This window comes from Cutaneotrichosporon cavernicola (genome assembly GCF_030864355.1).
Source record: "Cutaneotrichosporon cavernicola HIS019 DNA, chromosome: 5".
Taxonomy (NCBI): domain Eukaryota; kingdom Fungi; phylum Basidiomycota; class Tremellomycetes; order Trichosporonales; family Trichosporonaceae; genus Cutaneotrichosporon; species Cutaneotrichosporon cavernicola.
The window spans coordinates 1,268,338-1,281,608 of record NC_083397.1 but is presented as its reverse complement, the minus strand read 5'-3'; the positions used below and the strand labels follow the sequence as shown (position 1 = coordinate 1,281,608).

General features: G+C 58.7%; 7 protein-coding genes across 7 annotated transcripts; 5 read left to right on the top strand and 2 right to left on the bottom strand.

The window, feature by feature from the left end:
- Positions 1 to 605: 605 nt before the first annotated feature.
- On the top strand, positions 606 to 1,302 carry ATG8 (uncharacterized protein; the record flags this gene model as incomplete). The annotated part of the gene is made up of 4 exons (XM_060601679.1): positions 606 to 642; positions 885 to 1,044; positions 1,083 to 1,184; positions 1,221 to 1,302. 4 exons carry the CDS (start codon positions 606 to 608, stop codon positions 1,300 to 1,302), a joined length of 381 nt encoding a protein of 126 aa, XP_060458148.1.
- A 681-nt stretch (positions 1,303 to 1,983) lies between these two features.
- On the bottom strand, positions 1,984 to 3,287 carry CcaverHIS019_0505100 (uncharacterized protein; the record flags this gene model as incomplete). The annotated part of the gene is made up of 6 exons (XM_060601676.1): positions 1,984 to 2,265; positions 2,299 to 2,432; positions 2,537 to 2,599; positions 2,641 to 2,911; positions 3,073 to 3,221; positions 3,257 to 3,287. The coding sequence occupies 6 exons, from the start codon at positions 3,285 to 3,287 to the stop codon at positions 1,984 to 1,986; spliced, it is 930 nt and encodes a 309-aa protein (XP_060458147.1).
- A 246-nt stretch (positions 3,288 to 3,533) lies between these two features.
- CcaverHIS019_0505090 (uncharacterized protein) lies at positions 3,534 to 4,620 on the top strand (the record flags this gene model as incomplete). The annotated part of the gene is made up of 5 exons (XM_060601675.1): positions 3,534 to 3,633; positions 3,666 to 3,870; positions 3,902 to 4,045; positions 4,078 to 4,222; positions 4,258 to 4,620. 5 exons carry the CDS (start codon positions 3,534 to 3,536, stop codon positions 4,618 to 4,620), a joined length of 957 nt encoding a protein of 318 aa, XP_060458146.1.
- A 39-nt stretch (positions 4,621 to 4,659) lies between these two features.
- Positions 4,660 to 5,548, bottom strand: CYP10 (uncharacterized protein; the record flags this gene model as incomplete). The annotated part of the gene is made up of 7 exons (XM_060601674.1): positions 4,660 to 4,854; positions 4,888 to 4,947; positions 4,992 to 5,071; positions 5,109 to 5,190; positions 5,394 to 5,432; positions 5,474 to 5,509; positions 5,546 to 5,548. 7 exons carry the CDS (start codon positions 5,546 to 5,548, stop codon positions 4,660 to 4,662), a joined length of 495 nt encoding a protein of 164 aa, XP_060458145.1.
- Positions 5,549 to 5,786: 238 nt separating this feature from the next.
- On the top strand, positions 5,787 to 9,206 carry CcaverHIS019_0505070 (uncharacterized protein; the record flags this gene model as incomplete). Its single annotated transcript, XM_060601673.1, has 7 exons — positions 5,787 to 6,731; positions 6,763 to 6,861; positions 7,003 to 7,037; positions 7,392 to 7,685; positions 7,736 to 8,053; positions 8,086 to 8,418; positions 8,456 to 9,206. The coding sequence occupies 7 exons, from the start codon at positions 5,787 to 5,789 to the stop codon at positions 9,204 to 9,206; spliced, it is 2,775 nt and encodes a 924-aa protein (XP_060458144.1).
- Positions 9,207 to 9,858: 652 nt separating this feature from the next.
- On the top strand, positions 9,859 to 10,673 carry APR1 (uncharacterized protein; the record flags this gene model as incomplete). The annotated part of the gene is made up of 3 exons (XM_060601672.1): positions 9,859 to 10,118; positions 10,219 to 10,513; positions 10,548 to 10,673. 3 exons carry the CDS (start codon positions 9,859 to 9,861, stop codon positions 10,671 to 10,673), a joined length of 681 nt encoding a protein of 226 aa, XP_060458143.1.
- Positions 10,674 to 10,981: 308 nt separating this feature from the next.
- CcaverHIS019_0505050 (uncharacterized protein) lies at positions 10,982 to 12,751 on the top strand (the record flags this gene model as incomplete). The annotated part of the gene is made up of 3 exons (XM_060601671.1): positions 10,982 to 11,313; positions 11,361 to 11,868; positions 11,903 to 12,751. 3 exons carry the CDS (start codon positions 10,982 to 10,984, stop codon positions 12,749 to 12,751), a joined length of 1,689 nt encoding a protein of 562 aa, XP_060458142.1.
- Positions 12,752 to 13,271: the final 520 nt, after the last annotated feature.

Below are 13,271 nucleotides of genomic sequence, written 5' to 3'. Positions count from 1 at the left end.
TCACGTGATTACATTCCATGTGGACCTGCCAAAGAGACACGTCTTCTGAACGGAATCAAACCCACGTTTGTTTGCCACCCAGCGTAAGGCGACCATGGAGGACCTTATCGTTGTTATTGGTACTTGTTTGGGTCATTAGAATGAGGTAAGGCACCATTCCACCAACTCCAACGCGGTGCTCAGACCACAATCCCCCTCCCTACCCATTCAGGTCGACCTAAGAAGCACGGATCCTTGTTGGTGTTGCATCAACCACTTGGGATCCATCTTAGCCCTCCTCCTCTTCATCACTCTCAACCTCTTCGTCACTTCTACCCTCTTACTTGAGCGACGCTTTGACGCGTAAGTCATCAACATCAACTTCGACTTCACCCTGTCACTCACCTCCACTTGGCTTTGCCACCCTGCCCCTTAAACCCGTCCATCCAGCTGACGTACTTTGGTCACCACCCCTGCCCTGTCTACCCATCTACCATCACTCCCTTGCCACCACCCCACTCACTTTGCTCTATCTGTCTCTCTCTACTCTCCACTCCATCATCCATTCATCGTTATCAACACAGTCCCCCGCCTCGCAGTCCTTTGATACCCACACATCTCTAACAATGGTCCGCTCCAAGTTCAAGGACGAGCACCCCTTCGGTACGTTCCAGTGACGTTTGTGCGTAGGTGCTGACGCGATCGTCTTCCTTCCGCCATCATCCCGACTTCGTGACACCACCATCCCCGCTCCCGCTCCATTACTCTGTCAATCACGCCCATTCACCACATCTGCGCGACCGTTATCGACGCGTCACCATGCGTCGGCCATATCCGCGCCAACCCCATTCGCTTTCCCTCAACCCTCACGATCGTGTTGCCCCACGTCGACTTTGCCCTATCAGACAAGCGCAAGGCTGAGGCCGAGCGTATCCGCCAGAAGTACTCGGACCGCATTCCGGTCATCTGCGAGAAGGTCGAGAAGAGCGATATCCCCACCATCGACAAGAAGAAGTACCTTGTGCCAGCAGACCTCACCGTCGGCCAGTTCGTCTACGTGATCCGGTAGGTGGTGTACAGGGGACATGGGAACTGACGCGCAGCAAGCGGATCAAGCTCTCTCCTGAGAAGGCCATCTTCATCTTCGTCGACGACATCCTCCCGCCCACTGCTGCGCTCATGAGCGCCATCTACGAGGAGCACAAGTGAGTTGCCAATTCTAGCCTAGCAACTGACAGCAGGGACGAGGACGGGTTCCTGTACATCATGTACGCATCAGAGAACACGTTCGGAGAGCTCGGTTTCGAGGAGCTGTCGGAGTAAGGGCTCCCGCATCCACTCTGGTCGCCACCAGCTGGCTCGGAGCCGACCCGACTCGCGATTTTCATTCCCAACCCACATCTCCTGTGTCCAAGCCAGGCGGCCCCGAGCTCCAGTGGTGCAAGTGTATGATTGTATTGTTCTGTGGCTATCGTGCATGAAGTATTAACGAGAGTGGGTGCTGGGTTGGCAACTAGTGGGGCTGGCTGGGATGAGGCCGTTGCCGTTGATTGACATGGTTGGATTTGGGTGGCGTCACTCTGGATGTTTCGGCTGACAGGCGGACAACGGCCCGGCACCGGATCGACTCGCCATGGAGTCGGTAGTCGCTTCCAAGCCACGCTCTCGCCTCACTCTGGCCGGGGACTTCACCTGTCGTGCTTCTCAACGCCCATCTTCTCAACGCCCAACAGGCCTCGCTTACGCGGCCCACATACACCGCATCGCAACGAATGACATCGTAAAGTCACCAAGGCTAATGGCACGGCCCACCCCCGCCAATCACGATTCCATGGCGCTGGTCCCATCGGATCCGGGAGGTGGCATCTGCGATGGGCGGGAGACGGTGCTGGCCGAGGACGTGGCAGCGGTTCGGTTGCCCATGCAACTTCCGTTGGATGCGCATCCAGTACCGAGTACGAGCTGGCGACGTGGCGTGACGAACCGTGATGCGGTCCCAGTACCTCAGGTATATCTCCCCAGCCACTGCTCCCCTGTCTCAAGGAACTGCTCCATCTTCTCCCACTCCGACATCGCGCGTTCCTTGATCTCGTCCAGCACGCCGTCGCCATCCTCGTTCATCATGAGAAGCACAGTCTCCGCGCTGACCCGCTGTGCCGGATCGAGCCGGAGTACAGCTTCGAGGATACGTAATGCGCCCTCGGGGGCGTGCAGCACGCTCCCAATGTCCTTTGCGGCCTTTGGGTCGAAATGTATCTTGTCGGCATCGGGGAGGGTCGTGAATGACTGCAATCAGATGAAGGAGGACTAGAGACTCACAGGCCACGTCTCAGATATTGGCGCACCCAAAAGGCTGAATATGCTGCCTGCTAGCCCAAGGTCGCCAAACGCCGCGTTGAAGAGGGCCGTACCATCGTCCGAGATGCCAGGACTGCTTATCGAGCTGCTGGAGTCTGCAGAGCTGCCTCCTTCCGAACTGGCAGACTGCCTATGGTTCAGAGCACTCCCTCCTGGGCGCGGGAGGTAAAACTCGGCCAGCGTCGCCCCCGTCGCCCACAGATCCAGCGCTCGCGCGTCATACCTATGCGGCCCGAAAAGCAGTTCAGGAGCGCGATACGGTCTGTCGTCAACCCCTCCAAGTACTCAATACATACCCCGTACCAACCTGGCACACCGAGTTGTCCCCCTCGGTGCAGGCAGTAGAAAAGTCGATGAGTTTTGGTATCCCCTCGACTGAGAGGAGGACGTTGTCCGGCTTGATATCGCGATGAGCTACCCCGCGGGAATGGAGGAAGGAAAGGGCGGAGAAGAGACCGCGCGCGACGGACATGAAGGCTGCCCGGTTGGACATGACGATGGGAAGAGGTAGTGGCAGCGCCTCGAGAGTGAGGTAGTGTGCGCCGTCGTAGGTGTAATCTAGGAGAGTGACGATCTGGCGTCAGCTCTAAGCGTGGGGCAGTTGCAGTCCAAGTAATTTGATCACAGATTCATCCAGTTGCATGAGCTCCAAACCCAACTAGATGAACGAGCTGCAGATTCAACGATTTGAATCCGCAGCTGCAACGTTCCGGTGGCTGGATCGGGTCCGCTTACATTAGGATGCCTGAGGCTGGCGAGGAGGCGCGCCTCGCGGGCGGCGTTATGTGGTCTCAACTGTGGATCGTCCCCGTCCTTCGGGGCGTGGACCACCTTGACTGCCACGAGAGTGGTGCGACGACTTAAGTACACGTCACCCTGCACACCTGGAGTCAGCAACTGCAAGAACTGCTTAGCTCACCCGACGCAAGGAGCCTTCCTGGCGCCGTCATGGTGAGTGGGTGATGGTGAATGTGATGATGACCAGGGCAGGTGGACATGGCGAGTGGAGGGCATTAGTGTGGGTGAGTTAGAACCAAGCCTAATCGGTTAGCTAATAGCGATAAGCCTCCGCAAATGGTTTGTTTTGACGCGTTGCGCGTCATCTTCCTCCACTTCTCCACTTCTCTTCTCCACTTATCTCTCACCAATAACACACAATGGTCGGCACACAGAGAATAAGACGTCGTTCAAGCAACATGGACGACTTGCGCCGTTCCGAAGTCTTCGGGTCCCTCGATCCGCGGGAGAAGGCCGAGCTCTCTCGCCGCTTTAACGACCTCCAGGGCCGCACCGACGGTAAGACTACCTTCCTCCGCTTCTAATGTAAGATATGCGTGCAAACCTGGAAAATGTCGCCCCCGAGGCCATCATCGATATCCTGCGGGGCGCAGATAAGCTCTACCGCGTCCGCGATACCGATATTGCCAACCAGGATGCGCGGGTTGTGCGTGAGGCGGCGGAAATGAGCGCCGCCCTCCTGCGTAAACAGAAGCTTGGGGGTGCGTCGTTCGACGTTGACGAGTTCCTTGCACGGTTAGTGCACGTGAGGTTTAGCTGATCCCAGGGTTAAAGGGGTGTTGGATATCGAAGAGGAAGAAGTTGGGAGCGATGATGAGGAGGCGCCACGCCGCCAGAACCTCGGTAGTTGGGAGGCTTTGGGATGGATGGCGGCGCGGATGAGCCGGCGCGCACCGGGTGTCGAGTTCCTGTATGTATCAAGAGAGGGAGAGCTGACGTCAGCTACGGGCCTCTGGGAGTCGAACACACGCGTAAAGAGAAGCGACAGCGGGTGCGGCAGGCCGTCGCGCCTGAACAGCGGCCGGTCGAAATCGAGACGCAGAGCAAGGCCAAGGCTGCCGATCCCACTTTAGCCAACGTCCGGAGTGTAAGCTAAGTGTTGGATGATATAGCTGACGCCAGGTCGACAAGGCGCTGCGTCGCCTCGACACGTCAGGACAAGGTCTCAACTTCTTCGCCTTTGTGTGCAATCCTGAGAGTTTCTCGCAGACCGTCGAAAACATCTTCTACGTATCGTTCCTCGTGCGCGAGGGGCGCGCTGGTATCGACGTGGCTGAAGATGGCCTCGTCAAGATCTACGCTCGCTCGCCGCGCAGCGAGGATGATGAAGGAGAAGGGGGAGTGAGGCACCAGGCGGTCATGGAGATGGACATGGCGACATGGCGCGAGGCAGTCGAGATCTTCGACCTCCGCGAGTCGCTCATACCCACGCGTGCGCCAGTCTCAACACAGGGCCCCTCTGCAACGGGGTGGTATGGGGCCTAGATGGCGTTCTAGAGCTAGTGTACATGTTGTAATTGTAATCTACTTGTGCGCGTCTGCTATCGGGTTGGCGTGGATCGTGACACTCTCAAGCTTGATCTCCCTCTCAGGCCTGTTCTTGGCGTTGACGGGCACGCGCTCGATCATGTCGAGCGTGCTGTCCTGCCCATCGATCACGCGTCCGAAGATTGTGTACTTGCCGTCCAACGAGGGCTGCTTGGCGTACGAGATGAAGAACTGTGTGAGCTTGAAGCAGACCAAAGAGCTCACTTGGGACTTGTTAGTTCCAGGCCCGGCGTTGGCCATAGCAACGATCCCGCGCGCGTTGAACTGCTGTCAGATGAAATGATTCAACAGCTAGCTGAGGAACCCACTTTGAGTGTCTGTCGCACCTCGTCTGCAAATGGTGCTCCCCAGATGCTCTGTCCGCCCTTCCCTGTTCCAGTGGGATCGCCTGAGGTTAGCTGCCAAGAAAAAGGTAGCAGACACACCCGTCTGCGCCATGAATCCCTTGATGTTGCGGTGGAACAGGCAACCATCATAGTACCCTGATGCGCAGAGGGCGAGGAAGTTCTGCTGTCAGCAAAGTTCCACCGATAGAGCCGGATGAGGGGACGGATGAAGGTCGCGGGATGGAGGAGTAAGGACGAGGGAGGACGGCAACACAGTAAGTGGATTGCGCGGACGAAGAATGTGAGAATGAAGGGTACAAGGCGTGAGAGCTAACCCAGCGAGTACCCTCGTAGCCATTGCTCCATCGTTTCAGCTGCACTAACCTCGGCCGTCGTGGGCACGGCCTCACAGAACACCTCGATCTGCCGTCAGCTATCTCAAATGCCCAAATGTCGTTGCTGACCTTGAGGTCACCCAGCGACGTGTGGAGCGTGACGGACTGGTGTGAGCTTTAAAGGAGATGTGTCGAGCTCACCATGTTGCCAGCTTCAAAGACGCGTATGGCGGGGTAGAGGTAGAGAATGTCCCAGAGAGATGGGCAAATGTCAACAACCAACGTTCAAGTTCAAGTGGAGGTGTGTCACGTGGGCAAATCGTGGCATTTGGCCACTCTTATCAAGAGCGGCCATGACCATTCCGCAACTAATGTTGAGAGTGCGATTACACTCCCGCACACCACCTCTCCACCCATCAATCTCGCGCAGACAACAGCCGAGATGCACGACCCAAGCCGGCCTGGTCGGTTGGTGTTCCCGCCTCTAGACCCAAATGTCTACCCGGCACTCGCGTCTCCATCCCCACCCCCTACCCTCTCCCCCACCTCCCCTACCGCAAGCTCACCGAACCCACCGAACCCCCGCTCCCGCTCTGCCGCCTCCCTACCCCTCCTCCCATCAAGCCTCCACGACCTCCTACCAGATCATACGCATCCGTGCTGCAGCAATCCGGTGTTCGTGCTCACCGCCGACGGGTCGAGCGTGTACCGCCTCGATCCTAAGCCTGTGGCGGAACAGCCGCCACCGTATGCGTCCTTCCAAGAGAGGGCGCGGGCTGCGACGGAGCCAGCATCGTCCTCCTGGCTATTACAGGGGGCTGGGGATTCCGCACCAAGATCTCCAGAACGTATCGGTCAACGGATCGATTCGCAAGAACGACAGTATGGCACATTCAGCAACGTCGAGGAAGAGATCCCCGCGGCCGCGTGCGTCGGCTCCACATTACGCACCATCTTTTGTGGCGACCGCAGTGTTGCGCTTGCCTCTTCCGACGAAGACAGGTTGGCATGGGGCACGTTCTGGGAACCAATCGCCGATCCAGCGTACTGGCGCACCCTCCCACACCTTCTCATCCTCAACTTTCCCTTTGGTCTCATGTTCTGGCCACCCCTCCTGGCAGGTACGTTGGCCGGTACGGCGCTCCTCCTCACGCTTCCCCTTGGTGCGGTTGTGTGGTGGCTCACACTCCTCCTCGCACGGTGGGCCGCAACCCTCGAACTGCGCATGCAGGCTGTGCATGGTCCGATGCCCCGCGCTCGTGTTGTGTTCTACCGCCGCAGGGAACCTCTCTCGCCACGGTCAAGAACTCGTCTCCTTTCCGCAGCGGAATGCGGAGAGACCGAAGCCGAGCGCGACACGCGCTTCCTCGCAAATTCGTGGGCTATGGTAGGCCAAACGGGCGCTCGGGCTGATCCAGTTCACCGACCATTACTCGTACGCGGCGCTCGCATATTTCCTCCTCATTAAGCCGCTCGTCGTCCTCATCCCCACCATCCTCCTCATTGCATGCTTCCCTGTATGTCTCGTCCTCGCTCCCCTCCTCCCGATATATCTGAGGGCTGCGGCTGCGTATGGACGTGCGCAGGCCCACGTGGCGGCCAGCAATCTGTAGCACAGTCTCTGCGCCACTTTTATTTTCCACACCTGACTTGCACAGCCGAACATCCGCTGCTCAGTTATCGCCGCTCAAAGGTGACCGATCTGTACGACGAATTTTGGATTTTTCCGTTGTATCGAATGCATTTCTAGCACTTGTAGATGTCCCCCACTCGCAAGATCACAAAACAGGCTAAAGTTCAGAACACGCGACAGCCCACCGGAGGCCCATTCCTCCGTCGGTCATGTCCGTCACCAATCCTCAGTCACGACATTCGATTGCGGGGCCACAGCCGCGGCATCTTGAACCCCGGCAGAACCGTAGCCCGTAGTCCAACCAACCGAGATATCAGAGTGGGCACATAAACTCATCCCAGTTACTAACACTGCTACAGTACCTCCCATCACACCATGGCCGTGGGTTACTCACCCAGGCGGAGCTGACAGCAGACCGTCGCACCGCAACCCGGAGACTCTTGTGAGCAAGGTTCACGACGAGTATCTAACTCCAGATCGTCCGACGACACTCAACGCCGGCGTGCACGGCACACTGCGCGGCGTCGAGATCGTAGGGCCCGATGGCGTCAAAGCCCGCCGCTTCTGCCAAGTGCCCTTTGCACACCCGCCCGTCGGTGAGCGGCGGTGGCGCAAGCCCGAGGCCCTCCCCTCCGACGCCAGTTGGGACAACGTGAAGGGCGAGGAATTTGGCGCACTCGCCCCACAGCCCGAGTACCAGGTGCGCAAGTGAGTTAGCGACCGCAGCCGCCGTCAGCCCGTGGTAGCGCTGACATTAGTGACAAGGGCGACCTGTATCCGATGGGCGTGCCCAACGCCGTGCTCGACGAGGACAGCCTCACCGTCAATATCTGGACGCCTGCTGGCGCCCCTCCAAAGGGCGGCTGGCCGGTGTGGCTCTTCCTGCACGGCGGGTGGCTACAGATCGGCAACCCGGCCATGACGGACAAGAACGACCCTGCCAACCTCGTCTCAGGCCCGATGCCGACCGTAGTCATCGTCCCCGGATATCGGTTGGGCTTGTTCGGTTTCCTTGCCGGTAAGGAGGTGCAGGCCGAGAACGACGACGGTACAGCGGGCAACTTTGGGTTCTGGGAGTGAGTCCGTCCCAGGTCGGACTGACATCCAGCCAGCGCCTCGCGATCGAGTGGGCGGCCGAGAACGCGCACCATTTCGGTGGAAACGGAGCCAACATCACCATCGCGGGCCTATCTGCCGGCGCGTACAGTGTGCAGATGCAGTTGGCGTACGAGCTCAATTCGGATGCCAAGCCTCTGATCTCGCGCGCGATGATGTTCTCCAACGCCCTGCCGGCGCAGTGCAAGACCATCGAGGAGAGCCAGGCGGGCTTTGACGGCTTGGCCGAGGCATGTGGAGTTGACGCAGGTCTGAGCGGGCCGGAGAAGATGGCTGCGCTCCGCAAAGTACCGATGCAGGAGCTCGTTGACAAGGTCATGCACCTGTGAGTTTCGTTTCTCTTCTGGAGAAACTGACCGCAGCAAAATCCACACGTTCCGCGGAGTCACCGACGGCGCCTTTGTCCATCCTGAGATGTATGCGCGTGTCGTAAACGGCGACTTTGCGCGCCGCTTCGGCGCACGCGGCATGGCCATCATCATTGGCGAGACGCCACAGGAAGAGGTCATGTACGGCGCAACGAACCCGCCACGTACTCTCGACGACGTCGCAATCCAGCTCGAGAACTACTACAACCCCGCGGCCGCGCGCCAGCTCGTAGCGTGTTGGCCGCTTCCCGCTGCGCTGCAAGGCTTGAAGCCAGACGAGCCAATCACGGACAAGACCCAGGTAGACGCAGTCAAGCGGATGTTCGGCGACATTGTCGCGCACGGACAGGTGTATGTGTCTGAGCGCGCACTTGTTCGTTCCCTCCTACAGCACTGTCCGGCTGAGAATGTGCTCCGCTTCCGACTGGCGTGGAAGGCGAAATATTTTGCGGAAAACGCCATTTTCTCAGGCGTGGTCACGCACGCCGACGACCAGTGGGCGTGGTGGTTCCTCTCGCGTTTCGGGTTCTCTTCCGACGAGGATAAGGTTACCCGCTCCTGGCTCGCACCAGTCGTTCCCTTCATTGCGGGAGACTATAAGGCCGCTGCGCAGGCATGGTATGGCTTTGCCCCGACGCGAGAGGATCAGACGCGGTTCCGCGAGCTGAGGAACGGCAAGATCGCCATCGTAGATGACGAGCGCTGGGCGCGCTGTATTGAGATTGCCGACCAGATGAGCAAGTAGTGGATGCACAAACTAGGGGAATGGGGCAAGACATGGCGGGTGTGTCGCCTCGATCACGCCAGTGTACGGCAGCCCTGCAGGCCTGTAATCGCGTACGCGATTTCAGAGGCTCCTGTCGCCAGATTAGAGGAGCAACGCGCACCCGTCTAGTGATTTGTGATATAAATAAGTGCTGCAATTCAATCAATTCAATTGAGCAGCTGCCAAGTCGGTCACGGCCACCGCAACTGTGGACCTGACCACTTGTCGACATTTCCACATCCCCAACTCACAATCCTAACTCTTCTCATCTGACGTCAACATCACCCACGACGCCTCACACGCTATCCGTGAACTGGACTATCAATGGGAGCGCCGCTCTCGCCGAAATCCGTCGCCTTCCACCCACACCGATTGAGATAGAGCGCGTTCCGTCGTCAGGCCTGTCTCACTACTTCCCCGGCTCTGTTTCGTCACTTATCACTTACCACTGATCAGAATAACTGTGACACGACTCTGTCGGGCCGATAAGAACGCTGCGCGCTAGTTGGAGCACGCGTTTCCCAGAAGCTAAACCTGTCCACGGTTGACGGTCAGGTCTCAGATTTAGCTGCGAGCTTCAAAACATGGCCACACCGACAACTCACTACCGGTCCTACTCGAGTACCTCAATATGTATGTGGCACAGCTCTTCGCAGTGCTCGCCCTGGTCGCCCAGGCAGTCGCGCTGCCCCTCGACCAGCCGACTACCAACCTGCTTGCCTTGGCGGAGCCCGTCACGATCCCCATCACTCGTAAAGTCAACCTCGTCAGTCCCGACACCGTTCCCGCTGGCGGTGAGGCCAACATGAGGGCTATGACGACCGGCGCTATTGGTACCCAGGGGGTCTTGAATCGCGCCAACGTGATGTACACAGTTAATGTTAATATAGGGTGAGTCATATTCCTTGCCATGTGCACCATCCTGTGGCGTGGCAGTCCCCCTTTCGGCCCGTTGCCTTTGCTCCGCCGTCCACAAACTCGCTTACACCAGCACTCCGCCGCAGACCTTGGAGGTGCAGCTCGATACTGGCTCAAGAGCGCTGTGGGTCCATTCCAACCCATGCCAGGCAGAATGCCCGAGCAAGCCTGGCTTCAACCGTGGCGCATCCAGCACATACAACAATACTGGCGAGACCTACCGCATGGATTACCCAGTCACCCACGTCACCGGCGAGGTTGGGACCGATACCGTCAGCCTCGGTGGAAACGCCGTCCCCAAGCAAGAGTTCGGCGTGGCGCTCCCGCTCGTTCCCCGACCCGAGGTGGAGCTAGCTGGGAACGCTCGAGTACTACAGATATCCTTGCAACGCCACGCTATAGCTCGATCTGACCTTCAGTGGCGTGCCGTACCGCATTGCAGCCGAGGACATGTATCAGTTCCGCGGCAAAGCCAACACGAGCAGTATGGAGGAGACCTGCTTCGGCAACATCTTTGGGTGGATCTGACGGCTGGGTCATTGGTGATTCCTTCTTCCACTCAGCGTACGTCGGGTTTCGGTACGACCGCCTGGAGTCGGTATCGGAATGTCTCGTATAGACTTGTAGTGATAGCAAGTGTTGACATGTTGGCGGCACTCGCCGGTTGCGTTACAGTAGGAGCGGCACTCGCCGCCGGCAATGGGGCGGGGGCCCGAAATTGAGTTTAGCTCTACTCCAAGCACACTTTGACCAAAGCATCCCATCACTTGCTCTTAACGTCACTGTTGTACACTCTTTTGCTTGTCAACATCTCTCTCATAGAGACATACGTGATCATGACCATCACCATCTATGACTCGGATTACCCCGCGCCCTTCCTCCCTCAGCAGTCCATCTTCGACTTCCTCCTCCCTCCGGGGCCTGGGATCAGCCCAATCCCTGACTGGTCACCATCGCAGCCGCTGTTCATCGATGGACTCGACGAGCGCGTACTGAGCCGCGGCGAGCTTCGGACCAATGCCCTGCGTATCGCCTCCGGCCTCCGAGCTCTGGGAGTTAAACGCGGAGACACGGCTTGCCTCTGGGGCTTCAACAGCCTCGAGTACATCCAAGCTGCATATGGACTCATGGCGGCCGGCGTGGTTGCGAGCCCGGCGAATGCCGCATAGTGAGTGCATCGTTAGCTCGCCCAGGAGACGTTCAAGCTGACGTCAGTCAACCCCTCGAGATTGTGCACCAACTCAACGACTCGAACTCGGCCGCCATCTTCATCGCGCCCGCGCTCATCCCCACATTCGAAAAGGCGCGGCTGCACCTGACCGATCGGTTCCCAGACGAGCGTGTTATCCTCCTCTGTAAGCCGGAAGACAAGCCTCCAGGCTCTCCGTTCAAGCTCGTCACCGAGATCTTTGGTGAGCCCGGCGAGCCCGAGCAGTTCAATGGAAAGGACGCACAAGAAGTCGCCTGGCTCGGCTATAGCTCAGGAACCACCGGGCTGCCCAAGGGCGTAATGACTACACACTTCAACCTCACGAGTCAGATGCAGGCAGCTGTGCTCGGCATCGAGCACCTCGAGAGCGGGCACGACTGCGTCCTCGGTGTGCTCCCCATGTCGCACGTGTACGGCCTCGCGTACCTCCTCATGATGCCTTCGACGCAGGGCGTACCGGTTGTCATCCTCCCGCGCTTTGACGAGGAGACCACCCTCCAGGTGATCCAGAAGGTGCGGAACTCGGGTTGTATCGTTGCTAAAGCAGTACAAAATCACTTACGGACTCATCGTGCCGCCCATCGTGTTGGTACTGCTCCACTCGAAGCTGCTCGACAAGTACGACATCTCGTCCATGCACTCGATGGTGTGCGCTGCTGCGCCATTGTCCGTGCTACAGGCCGAGGCGTTCTCTGCCAAGTTCCCCGACATCAAACTCATGCAGGGTTACGGGATGACTGAGGCCTCGCCAGCCACACACGTCATGGCTGCACACGAGGCAGACGGCCACGAGGGCTTCTGTGGGCGCCTGCTCGCGACGTTTCAAGCGCGTCTCGTAGACCACAACACGGGCCTGGACGCGGAGCGTGGCGAACCCGGCGAGCTGTGGCTTCGCGGCCCAAACATCATGCGCGGGTACCACAACCGGCCCGAGGAGACGGCCAAGTCGATGGCCCCTGGCGGGTGGTACAAGACAGGTGATGTGCTGACGCGCCGCGACGATGGGTGGTGGAAAGTTGTGGACCGCGTCAAGGAGCTCATCAAGTACAAGGGCTTCCAAGTCGCGCCTGCCGAGCTCGAGGGCCTCATCCTCAAGCACCCAAAGGTCATTGACGCTGGTCTCTGTGCGGTGTACGACGAGAGCCAGGCGACTGAACTTCCACGCGCGTACATTGTCGTCGCGCCCGATTTCAAGGACGACCGCAAGGTCGGGCGCGAGGTTGCCGACTGGCTCGCTACCCAGGTCGCACCGCACAAGCGTCTGCGCGGCGGCGTTGTCGTTGTGGACGAGATCCCCAAGTCACCAGCGGGTAAGATTCTGCGCAAGTTTCTCCGAGAACGCGCGGCCAGGGAGTGGCAGGCCGAGGTCGCGGCCAAGGGCGGTGCGCGGCTGTAATGCTGAGCTTTTGAGTGCCTCTGGGTATCTATAGCTATTTCTCCGCGGGTGGAACTGCGGCAAGTGTACTATGTCTCGCCGAAATGACAAGCTATCATGAAGACCCAGTTGCAAGTCGCGAATGTAGGCCCTCGGTAGTTGGAATCCAGTGTTACCACTTCTTGAGCGTGTCGTCATCAATCACTGGGTCGACGTCAGACGCGTGGTGTACTGAAGTGGGCTCTGCTATCAACAAATGCCTTGGGATGCCGTGTCAGAACACGCAGCCAGCAGAACATCCCGTCCGAGCGTGCATGTGAGTCGTATACGAATAGCTATTTCATGAATTTGTCGTTCGCGGAGCAGCCGTTCTCAATCTTGCCGCGGGCCTCACGGAGCCACCGCCCCGGCCGTACGTAGACACGTCCACTGTCGACAATTCGACTGTGGCCAGCTGACCATGAGCAGGGTGGCAAGGTTTCTCAATGGAAGCACGCACGCCCACCCCCGTGACAGCTATCACCATCACGCGTCCCGCAAC